Source organism: Pelecanus crispus, chromosome 2 (assembly GCF_030463565.1).
Source record: "Pelecanus crispus isolate bPelCri1 chromosome 2, bPelCri1.pri, whole genome shotgun sequence".
Lineage (NCBI taxonomy): Eukaryota > Metazoa > Chordata > Aves > Pelecaniformes > Pelecanidae > Pelecanus > Pelecanus crispus.
The window spans coordinates 82,401,643-82,417,061 of NC_134644.1; the positions used below are offsets into that span (position 1 = coordinate 82,401,643).

Below are 15,419 nucleotides of genomic sequence, written 5' to 3' on the forward strand. Positions count from 1 at the left end.
TGGATTTAAACGCTCTATGTAATTGAGATGAGATAGCTTCCCAAAGTGGCAAGTTTTAGGTATTAGTTCTCTTTGCAGGAGATGCCAACACATCAGTAATTACAGGGTAAAAGAATGTACATCCAAGTCACCTTAGGAAGAATAAAAAAATCATGGCGGGGGGTGGGGAGGATCATGGCAGCCCTAGGCAGAGGTTGTTCTTCCCTTCGGTTTCAGACAAGTTCACAGAGACCTCCCCTTTCCAATCACATCCGTAAAAAACCATCCATTCACATTAACGTGAATTAATTTCTTTCACGTTAAATAAGATATTGGATTTCAGAACTAAGTCAGTGCTCTAAAGGCAGAAGCTCTTTACGGCACAGCTGTTCTCCTACCCTCAGTTAAGAAGCAGGTCTGTCTTTGCACGTTTTCCTCTCTTAAATGGCACTTAGTCATCTTAAATCAATTTTACCATCGTATTAAATAGCTGAACCGAGTTATTCACCAAGCAGCACAACAAGCAGCTAGTGACTCAATACATGTCACATTCCACAAAGCTCAGCATTGCCAGGCCTACAGTGTTTTCATGTAAAAGCAAGCCTCTAAAACCATGTTTCCATCCATATAGCTGGAAGTCTTAGTGTGACTCCCAGCTACCAAGTGTACTACTTTTTTTTAAAAAAAACACCAAACAATTGCTAAGATCACTGCAACTGATCCTGACGCTAGATCTTCCCACCCTTATGTTTGTGCCGGACAGACCAACGTTTCTTGTAATGAACTTTAAGACAAAGCTGGATTCGTTTCTCCTCACGGCGTTCTAAAAGGTCACATGAGCAAAAAGCATCTCTTCCCAAATAACATCTGACAGCCAGTTGCAAAATTAACACCCCGAATTACACCTGGCATTTCTTAGTATTCTGCCTATAGGCAATCATCTACTGAAAAGTGATATATTTGATGACACCAGCAGGTGCAGAAGCCCTGTGTCACATCAAAGAGCAGAGAATTTAATGGTGGCCAAGTGCCAGAATCACAAATAACATCACCTTTCAGCAGTAAGACAAAAAAGCCTCAAACATCCATTGTACTGAACCGGTCTTCAAGATCATGTTACTCATGCTCCTTGCCATGCAGATGCTCCAGAACACAGCACTGAATACGATTCCATGCTTATCTTTGATCTAAACTCTCAAAACAAATAGCAGTTTTGCAGTTTTTAAATGATGAGATTGGTGTATTGGTCTATTTTTTCCTTCTACGTGTAAATTATAAAGAAGTCAAGGCCACTGGGACAACTTATGTTTTACAAAAATTATTTTTACAGAGCAATAAGGAATACTAGAACTTGTTTGCAAGAAGCCTTCTGGATCGGAGCCACTCTTATGGTTTTAGGAATGGTTTAGTAAGTCTGACCTAATCGGTCTCCCAGCGACAATATCATGACTGTAACTGCACTATGGATTCTTATACAGTTCCATAACTCAGTAACATAATATCTCAGCGGAAAGCTATTTAACCATATCCTTTTAAACAGAGATTAAGTACTTCAAACTTTGAGAACAGTATCTTTTGTTGAGATAGATTTCAACAGAGAGAAAAGTTGACACGCATGACCACTCACTAATGCCCAATCTGATGCTAAAACCGATGCTAGAGGAAGTACGATCAGACCCTTAAAGCTGTAAGGGATTTTGTTTTAGCAGTGGTGTTATCTGTTTAATGCTCAGAGTCGAGAGATCGAAGAAATCACTCACACTCCAAGTAAGAAAAGGAGAGGAGACAACAAAATAAAGATGCACTAACCACATTTTGCATCGAACCAAGGCAACGTACCGGAAGCACTTTTACCTTGCTAGTGCCACATTTTGGTTTGGGGGGCTTTTAAATTTGGAATTCTGCATTAGAAGAATGTTTGCAGACTGCTACTTAAGAAAGCTGTTTTGTCATGGTAAAAAATCCTGATTCTCTGCAGTTCTAGCAATTTTTTTGTTTTTAAATATGTATTTTCCAGATTCCACAAGTAGAGAAGTTACCAACCTACAGTAATTGCTAAAATCATTGGCTGTATCATCTTAACGTTACAAATTCCAAATAAGACAAGTTTCAGTATACTAATCTTCCAGTCTTAAAACTGTCTCTCCCCAGAAATAAAAAAGCCCAAAAGTCACCACCATGCTCTTCTTCTCTCCCCACTTCAAGGGGATTAGGTGAAAGAATTCTTTTTAGAAGCAATGCAATAAATCCAGCCTAGGTTTATGCCATTTTACATCAGTACAAGACGAGGATCGCCAAATCCTACTGAGACAGCTTGCAGGAAATTACAGGGATAGAGATGCTAGTGGTTCTCTATCCATTGGGACAAGCCAGGCTGCTTAAACCAATGAAGTCCCAGGCAAACAGGAAATCACGGTTTTAAAGCTTTCCTTAGGGTATGATCCTGGAGGATCACTTATAAAAAAGTTACTTCTCCTAAGCAAAACACCCTAACTTTGGGGCCAAAACCCACTCCCCTTCCCAGTTTAATTTGATGTGCATTCTTTTTAAGTGTCTCTCCTTCCCTCCCTTTTATCTTGGGGGGGTGTGGGGTGTTATAAAATAAGGAAGCAGAGAGAACTTGCCAAGACAGTTACATAAAATCAGTATGATTACATGTCAGTAATATTTTCTTTGCTGTTTTTCCCTGGTCTGGTACATTAGATGCTGCAACCATTCTGCTACAAGCACCTGATCACAGGTGTTTTAGATGTTGATCACAGATCCCCTCAGAGAGATAAGGATTTCAAAAAACACTGCACTTTTGAAGTACAGAGGCATACTTCTTAGCATATGAACTTGCATAAGAAATTTGCATTAATTTAATCCTATGTGTGCTTATAGGAATACGTTTCTATTTAGTAGTTTTGTACAAGGAAGTCCAGAATGTATGAGCCACATTAGCAATCAAGTTGAGACACTGAAATAAAACAGAGTTGGAACATCTGCATTAGCATATAGAATTAATCATTTGATGCATGAAAACTACATGCAAACAAGCTTAACTGTGTGTAAGACTTAGCTATGTTTTCGGATTGTGTTTTCTTTAGAACACAGCCTGGTAGGAAAGGAGGCAGGCGGTTGTCCCACTTCAGAATGTGTCTGTGCATCCCCATTTAACGGTGGGACTGGAAATAAAGGAAGCAACATCCCTTCCAGCATCACCTGCTGACTGCCACCTTCAACAGCGCAGCAGAGAAACACGCAGACCACCATCATTATCTGAAAAAAATATTTTAGCTCCTTTCTAACCCCAACATATCTCACCTATTTCTGTCAATCCCTTGAACAAATAAATACTACTTCTGCACTCGTTATGCCGGGGTCGTTATAGAACCGACCAAGAAATCTGAAGAAAAGCTGAACTGACCACTCGCCACCACTCCCACACTCTCCTCTGAATAAAGCAGGGCACTTAATCTAGCATACTGCTCTCCTTCCCACCCCGCCATTACCGCCTCTATTTGACATTCAGTGGAATTCACTCGAGAGAAGAATCTCCATATTTTTCAGCGTTAAAGCACTGAATTCTCACGGTTCAGTGAAGGACCGCTCTGCTCAGCCAAGCCGGCAAGGGGATGGATGGCATTTGCTCCTTTGCTAGCACGACCTTATCTTCGGATACCACATTTACCTGTTTCACAGGAGAGCTTGCTAGGTATCGGAACGCTTACTCGGACATTAAACAATTTCTCCGTCTTGGAGAGGTGAACGGGACAGTTAAAACCCACGGAGTTCCAAGATTACGGTAAGGATTTTATACAAACCAGTTCAACTGAGACACAAGGTATTTTTAAACCTCTCTAAAACTGCAGAAGGTTGCATAATTACAACGTGGGAGCTAACTTCTCCACCCAATACTCCCCAAATTCCGTACCGTAAGTCGTAACAGCAAAGCTGCATTTAAAAGCTTCTGCCTCTTCATTATAAAGGTCTTGACTACCCTGTTTTCAAAGGCTACATCCTGTACCTGGGTGCTTTCCTCGCTTACTGCCCCAGTCTCTCGGTGAAGTCCCGCTGCTCTTAACAAACGGGAACACCGCTGGCAAGCGCTGGCAGGACGGCAAGCCAAGCGCAGGGGTTCGTTTGCAGGCACGCACCCTCCTCAGCTCCCGAATCTGCGCGCCCCATTTCAGGAGCAAACCTGCGCCGAGCTTTGCCTCCCTCCCCCGAGCGAGCCCGCCGTGCCGGCGGCGTAAGGCGGCCCGGGAGCACGGCGGGGCACAGGGCGCACCCAAACCCCGGGCGAGCTGCCGGCGTCCCGCCAGCACCGCAGCCCGCCCGGCCCCGGCCCCCGCCAGCAGCGGCCGCCGTGCGCTTCCCGTCGCCAGGGAAAGCGGCAGCCCCGGGCTGATTTCACCCCGAGCGCCCGGTGCCGCTGCCGGAGAGGGGAATGAAGGGACGAGCGGCCTCCGCGACCCACGCGTGGCAGGGAGCGGAGGCTGCCCGGGGCACCGGGCGCCCCGGCTTCCCCCGGGCCGGCTCGGGGCAGCCCTGCCCTGCCCGCCCGGCCCCTCCCCGGCGCGGCGACACCCGCCGGCCCCCCTCCCCGTGAGAGGGGGCAGCCCCGGGGCCGGCCCCGGCGGAGGGGCAGCCCCCAGCCGCCCGCCCTTCCCTCGCCCCGCCGCCCCAGCGCTCGCCCCCTGCCCAGGGCCGCCGCCGCCCCGCTCACCGGCGTAGAAGCGGATGAGGCAGCCGGTCTCCGAGTCCATGCCCTCCTCCTGCACCCGCCACAGGTCCCGGAAGCCCAGCTGGGAGAGGTAGTCGTTCTGGATCTGCAGCGGCTTCTCCTGGGCCTCCAGCCGCCGGCTGGTCTCCCCGTGGAGCTGCACGTACAGGGCGGGCGGCCCCGCCGGCTGCTCCCGCCCGCCGGCCGCGCCCGCCGGCGCCCCCCCGGCCCGCCCCGGGGGCAGCTCCCCCGGGCTGGGGGGGCCGCGGCCCGGCCCCGCACCTGCTTCCACCCCGTCGGGGGGCACCGGCTCCACCTCCAGCTCCTCCGAGGAGGACGAGCCGCCGCCGCCGCCGCTGCTGTAGGGGTCCAGCCGGTCGGAGACGCTCTCGGCGCTGGGGCTGAAGCTCTCGCTGTCGGAGCCGGCCGGCCCCAGCTCCCCCAGGAGGGAGGGGCAGGAGAGCGGCGGCCCCGCCAGGTACAGCTCGGCCGGCGGCGCCCCGGGGCCGAAGTCGGCGGGCGCCGGGCTCGGCCGGCCGCCGGCCAAGTCGCTCTCCTCGGCGCTGCCGCCCAGCGGCAAGCGGCCGGGCCGCGCCGCTTCCCCGCAGCCTCCTCCGGCCGGCCCGCTCCGCGGCCCCCGCCGGCCCCGCGGCCTCTCCTCCGGCCGCGGCCGCTGCCCCTCCGCCGCGGGCTCGGGCGGCGCCTCGGCGGGGGCCGGGGCCGGGGCCGCCGCCGGCTCGGGCGGGGGCTGCTGCTGCGGCGGCGGCGCGCCCGCCTTGCCCAGCACCCGCACCACGCTGCTGCCGCCCCGGTGGCCGAGCTGCTGCAGGCGGGCGGCCACCTCGGCCGCCGTGGTCTCCAGGGTGCAGAGCACCGGGCGCAGGTAGCAGTTCATGTGGCGCTCGTAGACGTGGACGCAGCCCCGCTGCAGGTCCCGCCGCACCCAGTCCCGCTCCGGGGGCTGCAGGGGCTGCAGCTGCCGGGGCGGCTTCAGCAGCAGCGCTTTCCTGTCCAGGCTGCGGGTGCCCAGCGAGGCGGCGGGGGCAGCGGCGGGCGAGGAGGCGGCGGCGGAGAGGTTCCTCTTCAGCCGCCCCCGCCGCAGCAGCAGGGAGTTGGCGTTGCCGGCCCCGCCGGGGGCCGCCGGAGACCCGCCGGCCGCCAGCGCCGCGGGGGGAGCGAAGCCGCCGGCTCCCCCTCGCCTCCGCCGCGGGCCGCCGGCTGCTTTGCCGTCCAGCTGCCCGCCGCCGCCCGACGGCTCCACGCCGCTCTCCGCGCCGGGCGCTGCCCGACTCCTCCTGCCCGGCGAGCCGCTCTCCGGCGCCCCGGGCCCGCCGCCCGCCGCCGGGGCTTCTCTCGCTCGCTGCTGCGCGGGCTCCATCGCCCGCGGAGCCGGGGATGCCGCCGCCGCCCTGCTGGGAGCGCCGCTGGGCGGCCCGGCGCGGCGCGGGGGGGGGGGGGGCGCGAGCGGAGCGCGGCGCCGCGTGCCGGGGGGGGTCACGCAGCGGCGGGGAGCATTCCGCCGCTGCCCTGGCGCCGCGCGCCCGCCTCAGCCCCGCGCCCCCGCCGCCAGCGCCATTAGGGAGGCAGAGGGCGAGTGAGCCAGCCGCCGCGCCCCGCGCGCCCGCCCGCGCCCCGCGCCTCATGAATATTAAGCAGCCCCCGCCTCGGCGCTCTGACAGGGGTGGCGGAGGCAGGCAGGCTCGCCGGGGTGACGCCACCGCTCGCGCGGCGGGGCGGGGCCTCGCCCATAAACAGAACGTGACCGCGCCGCGGGGGCCGCTGGGAAGTGTAGTCCCCAGTCGCCCGCCCGCCGACTACAAGTCCCGGCAGCGCCTCCTCCCTTCCCTCCCCTTCCCGCCGGGCCGGGCCGGGCCGGGCCGGGCCAGGCCGCGCCGCCCTGCCCTGCCCTGCCCTGCCCTGCCCTGCCCTGCCCTTGGCCGCAGGCTGCTGTCCCTCAGGCGGGCGGGCGGCGCTCCCCGCCCCCCCCAGCTTTTTTCCCGGCGGGCAGGTGGGGGGGAAGTCCCTGCTTTGCCTATCGTGCGGTGCGGAGGTCCCTGCGGGCAGCTCGCCGCGGCCTGCGCCCCGCGGCGCGTTACGGCCCCGCCCGCCGGCCGGCTTGCAGCTCAGCGGGGCGGGGGAGCCCGCCCGGCGGCCAGGCGTGAGGGCGGGAGCGCGGAATGTGCTGGAAGTCGCGCCGCTGCCCCTCGCTGGCACCGGGGAGGCGTCGTGTGCCGCCACCCCTGCCTGAAAGGAGGTTGTATTGAGGTGGGTGTTGGTCTCTTCTCCCAGGTAGTTAGCGATAGGACGAGAGGAAATGGGCTCAAGCTGCGCCAGGGGAGGTTTAGGTTGGATATTAGGAAAAATTTTTTCACCATAAGGATAGTCAAGCATTGGAACAGGCTGCCCAGAGAGGTGGTGGAGTCACCATCCCTGGAGGCGTTCAAAAAACAGGTAGAGGTGGCACTTCAGGACGTGGTTTAGTCCAGTCTACCCTTGATTGGTTTAGAGTGGACTTGGTAGTGTAGGTTAATGGTTGGACTGGATGATCTTAAAGGTCTTTTCCAACCTCAATGATTCTATGATTCTAAGGCACGGGGCTGAATCCGTATTAAAATTATTCTGGGACTTTGTCCTGCGCCCGGTGGTTGTACTCCTGAAGTCTTATCAGAAGGTTTTATAGAAACGGCTGATCAAGGGAAACATTACGGCCTGGAGCGCTGATAGCGAGGCCTGTGTGCAGTCGCCCTTGGGCTGCACCTCACTAGGAGCATCGCTGCTGAGCAGTGGCTGCTGGCTAATAGCCACCTGGCAGCGTACGCGAAACCGTGTTGCAGGTTCGGTGACTGTACCCGTTCCGCTCTTCCCCATCTGACGTGTTCTCCCTGTTGGCTGGCTCGGCGCAGAACCCAAGCGCTGAGCCCGAGCGATCTTCTTGTCCGAGGAGATGATCTCTTCGGAGCCAAGACGGAGAGAAACGTGGAAATGTGTGTGGGAAATTATATATATATATACACACGCACACAGAGAAAGAGCTGCTTTGTGAGTAGACTCACAGGGAACGTTCGAGTGCTATTAGTCTGTCGCTGTATTTCAGGGACTAAAATTACTGAAAATACTTCATGAAAACTGCTTAGAAGCAGCCATTAAATAGCAGCAATTTCTTCCCCCCCCCCCCATGTGATTTTAAATGAATTACTGAAAAGGAATATTACAATCAGAGAAATATAACTAGCAGTCTGAAAGCGTGAGTTTCTATACTGTAAGGACACCAAACGACAGTATTTATTCAGAGAAATCTCTGGCACTCCTGGGGATGTTTTAGCTGAGTAATATCGGTTGGATAGGGCTGTAACTGCCTGAGATCTTCCCTTTTTAATACTATTTGTAAAATCACGGTGAAACGTCTTGCCAGATATTCATCAAAAATGCTATAGACTGCAATAAAGTGGGAGTTCTGGGCAATTAACCAGTTACGTCAATGTTAGGGGAGATAAATCATCACTGAGAACCCCGAGATAAACTTTTAGTGAAACAGTATTTTTAGTTGGTGGGGTTTTTTACTGTGTACATGTAATATATGAACCATAAATAAAACAGAACCATAATAAAACTAAAGTTTACATCTCCTAATAAAACACTCCTCCACACTTCCACATTATTATCTTCATATCCTGTACAAGCAGGTGAAACACCTCACAGAAAACAGAGGTACTCCCCAAGGAACTTGTAATGGAAATACATGACTATCTTTTAAAAGGTTTTGTAACAGCGAACCTGATGTTTTACCTTTATACAGAAACCACCCACTTTCTGAACAGAACAATCTGTAAATTAATTATGGTCTGACCATGCAGTTCGCTGGCCCATATCTGGAGTTGCAATCACCAGCAAGAGCCTCTTTGGAATTCCTGCTGCGCTAGAGAGCCAGGACCACGTCCAGAGCACAGACTGACGGGGTGATGTCAGCGCTTGGCCATTAAAGGCTTAAACTGGTGCCCAAAACCTCCTCTGACAGTAGCAGCACGCAGCAGAAGCGCAGCACCGAGTATATTGAGGTCCTGTTCTGGCTGCTTTGTACGTTCTGGTTTATTTCTATGGCTTTGCACCACCCTCACGCCACCTACCTCAGGAAGGCTACTCCAGGTCTCCTGATTTAAATGTGTGAGAGAAATATTTGACGTGCAAACACACACACACACACACACAGAGACTTGCTCAGAAGGAGGAGACAGCAAGTGCTAGGGACATTACTGTTAACAGTAATACTTGAAAAAAAACAGAGTTTCTAGAAAAGAGTTTCCAGCCCTTCCCTTCTTTGGAGGGAGCAGGGAGAGAGAAGCTCTGCTTTTCTCAAATTGTTCAAGTACCTGAATGTTCATGCACACACAGAAAAAATCCAGAACACAGAGATTCTCCGGTGTTACTTAGGAACACAGAACCGAAGACAGGTCTCGTGGGACATCCAGTTTTCTCCCTTGTGACTGGAGATACCGCATCCTACATGTTAGTGAGGCCACCCCTGACATGGTAGATAAGCTGAACATCATTTTGAAATGAGCTGAGCTGATTTGTCCTCCGCTCTAACTGGAAGACTGTCCCGGGGCCACACTGCCCTCGCCGTTGGGACCTTCCTTCTGGTTTTTGGTCTGAATTTACACGTGGGTAGTCTATACCCGTTCGCTCACATGCCAGCATCGCATTGCCCTTTGACTCAAATAGCCTTTTTTTTTTTTTTAAACTCCAGGATGTTTACCTCCAAGGTACTTATAGGCAGCAATAGTATCCCCTGGCAGACTTCGTATCCTCTCTTTGATAGACTAAACACGCTCTTTTTGTCTCCGCTGGTGAGATAGTCCACATAGTGTAGGAACACGGAGTTAAGGTCATTTAAATAGCCTTGGGCCAGATCCTCAGTGGGGTGGACTGGTATAGCTCCAGCTCTGGATTTATGCCGCAGCTTTCTGAGTCCGCACAGAGCAGCCGCCATCTGCGATACAACTTGGAGAAGAGGCTGGGGACGGAGCTGACCTCGCTCTCCCTCTTGCCAGGCTAACTCACCGCTGCCAGCGGCCTTACTAATGAAGGGCTTTATGCAATTAAAGAACAAAGTAGTGGTACTGAAGTCGTGAGGGTGGGAAAATTGTTGGATTTATCACTGCCCTGTGAAATTTGTTCAGGAGCAGCAGGCTGCAGCGAGGCTCCCAGCATCCCGTGAGCCCGGAGTTGGGCCATGAGGAAAAAAGGGACCACGCTGTCGCTCTTCACCGTTTCCTGAATATGAAGGCGGCAGTTTCTGTAGTGACCCAGCATCTCCAAATGTCAGTGGTACCAAGCCTGGTTATTTCTGCTTTATGCAGGAAGTGTGCTTGAAATCTGTAAGTATATGCATATTTAAATTGAACTCTCTGGCTTATGAGAAAACGACGCTATTCTCCGTTTCCCAGTAACTGATAGATACTCAATCTCTCCTGGAATTGTGAATTTTGATAGGGATTAACTGCTGTTGTGAGGCATGGGAATGGAGCTTAAGAAATTGATGTTTGTCAGGAGGAAGTGGAAGGGTAAAACATACACTTCCCTTTTCTAAAGTTTGATTGATGACGGCTATTTCGAAGACAGGTAAAATGAAACAGGATGGTTTGCAATCTGCAGTTTTCCAGCCAGAATCTGGCAATCCTGAAGAAGAGTTTTCTGATTATAGGAGTTGTCAACAAAAAATAAGGGAGTAAAAAGTAATTTATCACAGATTACTATAAATGACTCCGTGTACCCAAACTCTGTATACTGAATGAAGAGATTATACCTTCCCACGGACAGTGGCAGGAAGATGCCAGATCTTGAAACCACAAGACGACTTTTGTGGACAATGTTACATCCAGAGTTACCAGAGCCAGAGTCCTTTGAGCAAGAGAGCAGACCAAAGCTTAGCTGAAATCCTCGCCGAGGCTGGAGCTGTTGCGATATTGACCGCCTACACCTCTGCCGGCAGCTACTACAGCTACGGCGGGAGGCATCAGGCTGCCGTACGCAACCGTGGAGCTGGCTGAGTAACAGCACTGGTGCTGGGAGTATGCTAACTCCTGTTCAGCTACTTTGGAAATCTGCCTCCCCCGATTCTCACAAATTCCTGTAAAGCCCTTGGGGATACACTGCACTGTGATTAGATGTTTCTACAAGGGAAGGGACAGATGATGGGCATCATCAGCTGATGCCTGTGGTTTTCCTTACTCTTTCACTGTGAATGTAGGGGAGAGGACCAGGTCCAACTTCATATTACTGCCAGTTCTGTTCTGTTCTTTAACTTTATACCACTTCATTTCATGTAACCCCTTGGTTTAGCTACAATTAATATTTTGCTGGGCAATTCAATGATGGCTTACTGGTACTGTCTAATTGTTCTGAAATGCCTGCTGCTGTAGTACAAAGAGCATACAGCCTTTGTAGACTCCATTTTACCATGAACTATACTCAAAGAGAATTTTTTAATTATATCAAATATGCAATGATTACCCAATTTGTTTTTTGTTTTCAAAGATACCATTTCAGAATAGTATGCCCTCATTAAACAGGAATTGCTTAATCTCCAGTCCTTGACTGCAGAAAACTTGACTGACAAGTCAGTTCTGGATCAAAAGCTGATGAGTGCTGAGAAATACTAGTGTGGGAAAGATTATATTTGTACTTTCTCTGCTATAAGTCATCATCAATGCTGTTAAATGTTCATCTGTGTTTTAAGAAGGTATGAATCACTTTAGCGATTCCAGTTAACATGTGAAGGTGGGGAGGGAGCTTAGAAAGAAGGAATTTAATGTCCTTCAACCCTGCAAAATGTTAGGGAGCTTACTCAGCTCTCTTCTTTAGTAGCCTGTTTTTCTAGTAAGGGAGAATTTCCCTACAGACAAGGAAGCAAGAGACTTATTTCAATGTCAAAATGCTGAATCAAAAGACAAAATATTTGCCACTGTAAAAACAATTCAAAGACCAGGAGATGGATGAGCAAAGGGACCATTTCAAATTAAACAATATAATAATATCCTTCTTTGTAAAGAGAAATGGAATGTCATCATATGGAAGCTGCTCTCAAAATAAGACTTAATTTTATCAGTAGGGCTGAATTTCATTTTTTAAAATGTTAGGTATGTACCTGTATCCCTCATCTGTATGGGCAATTGTCACAATTGTAGGAGCAAATTGGATACGCAGATAACAAGGAACTGAAAATTTATGTTGATTGCTGCTCCAGCCGTGAGCTGAAGCACAACAGTGTGTATATGTTCTGTGCTAGTTGTGCTTATCTTGGTGTGAAAGGCCTAGGGTGTAGTAAAGCATTTAAGACTGTGCTTATTCAAGGAAACTCTTAATTTTTGAACGTGTTCCTAGATTGAGCATAGGATTGAGGACCATTCTTGATCTGGGAAGTTTCCATTAATTGATGCCTGAAATAGAATTAGGCTGTGAATTATTTTACAGGTTACACTTGTGTTTATATATTCAGGTACCCTGGAGTCACATTGCCTGCAAGGTTATTTGTACCTACAGCCCCCTAAATAATTTTCAGCAAGGTTTGATCTGTATTTCTGATTCCAAAACCACTTCCATACAAGTAATACCGACACTACTACATGTTCTTCAGCAATGCACCTCAAAGCACTCTACAAATGCGGGTAAGTAACTATTTCCATATTACAAAGAGAGGAGAAAAGAGGCAAGTATCTTCTTGGTTGTGCATTAAACCCCTCTCAAGGCAATGGGCAGAACTCGGGTCCCCGCGTCCCAAAAGTGGAGCCCCAGTCTGTGAAGCTCCTTTCTTGCTGAAGGAAAGTCCTGTCCCAGCTTTTCTGGGCGGAGGGCCTGGAGCCGGGTGCAGAATCCCGCTGTTAGCTTGTTCGACTGACACGCAGCATTACTTGCTAGCAGTACGTGGCCACTTGAGTTTCAGTTTCTTGTAGAGCTAACCTGTGTTGTTTCCAGCAAGGTAAGGTTTTCCTAAGCCGTCATCAGCGCCGTGATGTGGAGATTCTTCGATTACACAAATGTTTCCCATTGTGACACGCACAGGCTGAGTTGTTTTAGCATTGCAGTTAAACAGCTGGGAGGTGCAGCTTCATTAGCAAATTTTGGAATTTCTTTTCCAGCACAAACTTCTTGTTCCCGTCACATATGAAGAATGCAATTTACAGAAGCAAACAGCAGCTTCTCCATTCCTGTTCAAGGTAATGAGCAGCTGACACTGAGTTAACTGTACGGCTGAAAGCCACGCACAGGGAGACAATTCTGAGAGAAAGAAACACCAGCTTTGTTACCCGGATTGATTACAGGCCTATGTTATGTATTCTAGTGCCATATTAAATACTGTATTAAAATTAAAGCGGTATTTTAGAGATTTTGTTTTTAATTTGTGTTGCTACTAATTGCAAAGCCAGACTTTGTAATTGCCAGTAAACTCAGCAACCCCTATACACTAATCCTCTTACTGTGTCTTCGTCTCTTCCATTTTAAGCTGTGTGTTTTATTTGGTTTTTTTTTTAAAAGAAAAAGGGTTTCATTGCCTGTTAGATATCAATGCACTAAAAGATTCTCTTCCAGAACTTTATAAATCCTTCCTTGTAATTATTTCTTTTTATCTTTCATGCTCATATGGCGTCTTAAGCCCTTTTTGTTTTAGAGCCCCACAATTCCTCGAGGTACAGTATTCATCACTACTAATAGAGATGGATTAATGTGGATTCATTAAGCTGCAGCCAACATAGTGACTTGAATGCAATGGTTTTTCATAATATATAGCCCTAAATAGCATGACTGGCACATTTGAAGTGACCCAAGAGATTCAGACATTTTTGATATCAGCTTTTCATGAGGTTAGTCATCTCCCATTAATTCCCTTGTAAATATCTTGGAGGGCACCATCTGTTGTTAAAAGGCTGTACATAAAGGCCTTTCATGCAAGAGTGAGGATATGTTTCCGCCATACAGCAGGTTTAGCAACAAAGCTGGTTGAGGAAGTTCATGCCCCTACCCACTTGTATTTGCTGCTTCTGCATGGTGTGTTGCCCGCTCCAGTGTGCCAGTATGACTGGGGCCGCACTGTCAGCCAGGTAATGGAAACGCTCTGCATTAAAATGAATTATGCCTTAAGAATCTCAGGTATTGCTTTAATACAGTAAGAATCTATCACATAAATACACGTTATTTATTTGTGAATGGCATAAGGTCTGAAGTGAGAATAGCAAAGGGGAAGCTAAACTCTCAAAATATATGTTACTGATGATTTATACTAGTACAGAGTGCTATCAACAGCTGCATCTACAATAATTCACTGGAAGTATAAACAAAGGTGCACATTATGCCCTTTGAAGGAGCCTTTTAAACTTTATTTCTTCAACACTAAAGCTGTATCTTGTTAAAAGTAAACACAGAAATCCTCCAAGGAGATTAATAAAATAAAGCCTTATACAATTAAAATATTGGCAGGATCAACCTGGAAGTTAATACTAAAATAATTCACTGTCACATCTGCAGCTCCCCAAGCAGCCCTCTCAGAAGGGCTTTCAGGAAATCGGTAGGGAACTCATCTGAGCGTGTTTGATGAATAGGACCAGAAGGAGTTAAATCTAGGAGAGCAGGAATTTTTTTCCTTTAGCTACTACAGTGACAAGATGCCCGTTGACTTCTAGGTGGGCAGCTGCACACCCATGTGCAGAATCGCCCTCCCGTGCCATGGCAGTGGCACGTGAGCGTGCCTACCAAAGGCGCCTCGGCTTAACATCTCCAGCCCTCCCTTGCTCCCTCGCTTGGCCACTTCAGCTGCAACTGCGTAGCCACAGGGCTGTGCCACGCTGGTGCGTGAGATTAAGAGTGTTCTTGGTAACACGCTGGAATGATGGGAATGAACCCAGTGTTCATGCTTGAGTCCAAACAAAATTTCCAGGAAAATGAGGCTGCTGTTTTGCCAATAGATGATATGGCTCCCCACGCAGTAACCAAGGTCACTGTAAGGCCCTGCTCCGTGCTCTGCGTCAGTCTGTGCAGAAGCTGGCCTGGGACTGGGTGGGGAGGGAAGCCATAGGAAAGGGAGAACAGCTAATATTTTAGCATCCAGATTTTGCTGAGGTGAAAACCTGCATCGTTAGCTTTGCAGACGTCAGCCGGGGCACAACAAACTACAGTCACATGTATTTATTCGGCATCCAAACTGTTTCAGAGGCAGCATCATCCTGCTTTTGGCTTTCCAAAGGTGTCCTCTGCTGTTCTCTAAGTGCCAGGAACAGAGCTGAATGCTCTGTGAGACTCTGCCTACTCCAGTAAGAGCAAGGGTAAACCAGGTTCTCCAAACTGATGTGAATTCTCATTGCTAGAGCAGAATAAGGTCTTAGTTTTTCCAAGCACTGGATGCTTGGAAATGCTGAGGCACTGTCACCGGTAGCACGCTCTCCAGGATATTCAGTGCCTGTGACCTACCTATTCCACAGATCAAGACATGCTTTGTGGTTAAAATATTCATTGGCCTCTCGAGACAGCAGATGATGAACATGTGAAAACCCATCAGTGGCCCCTGTGCAGTTGGGAAATGCTGTGCTTTGGAAGCCAGCTGGATTTTTAGGAACACTGCTTCTGCCAACAGATACCGATAAGCTTTTTTCATAATAGTATCATAAACTTCAGCTTCCACCTACCTGACACATTTCTTTGCCACACCAAACAGGTCAGTCCTGCACTGGTAGTGGGTCTGGGA

General features: G+C 49.8%; 1 protein-coding gene across 1 annotated transcript in view; it reads right to left on the minus strand.

Annotated features, from left to right (window-relative positions):
• The window catches only part of PHLPP1 (PH domain and leucine rich repeat protein phosphatase 1), a 141,258-nt gene extending 135,178 nt beyond the window's left edge, over positions 1-6,080 (minus strand). The window contains exon 1 of the mRNA XM_075704617.1: positions 4,691-6,080. Within this exon, the coding sequence (XP_075560732.1) occupies positions 4,691-6,065 (1,375 nt within the window). The 5' untranslated portion in view covers positions 6,066-6,080. The remainder of the gene's footprint in view (positions 1-4,690) is intronic.
• Between the last annotated feature and the right edge of the window lie 9,339 nt (positions 6,081-15,419).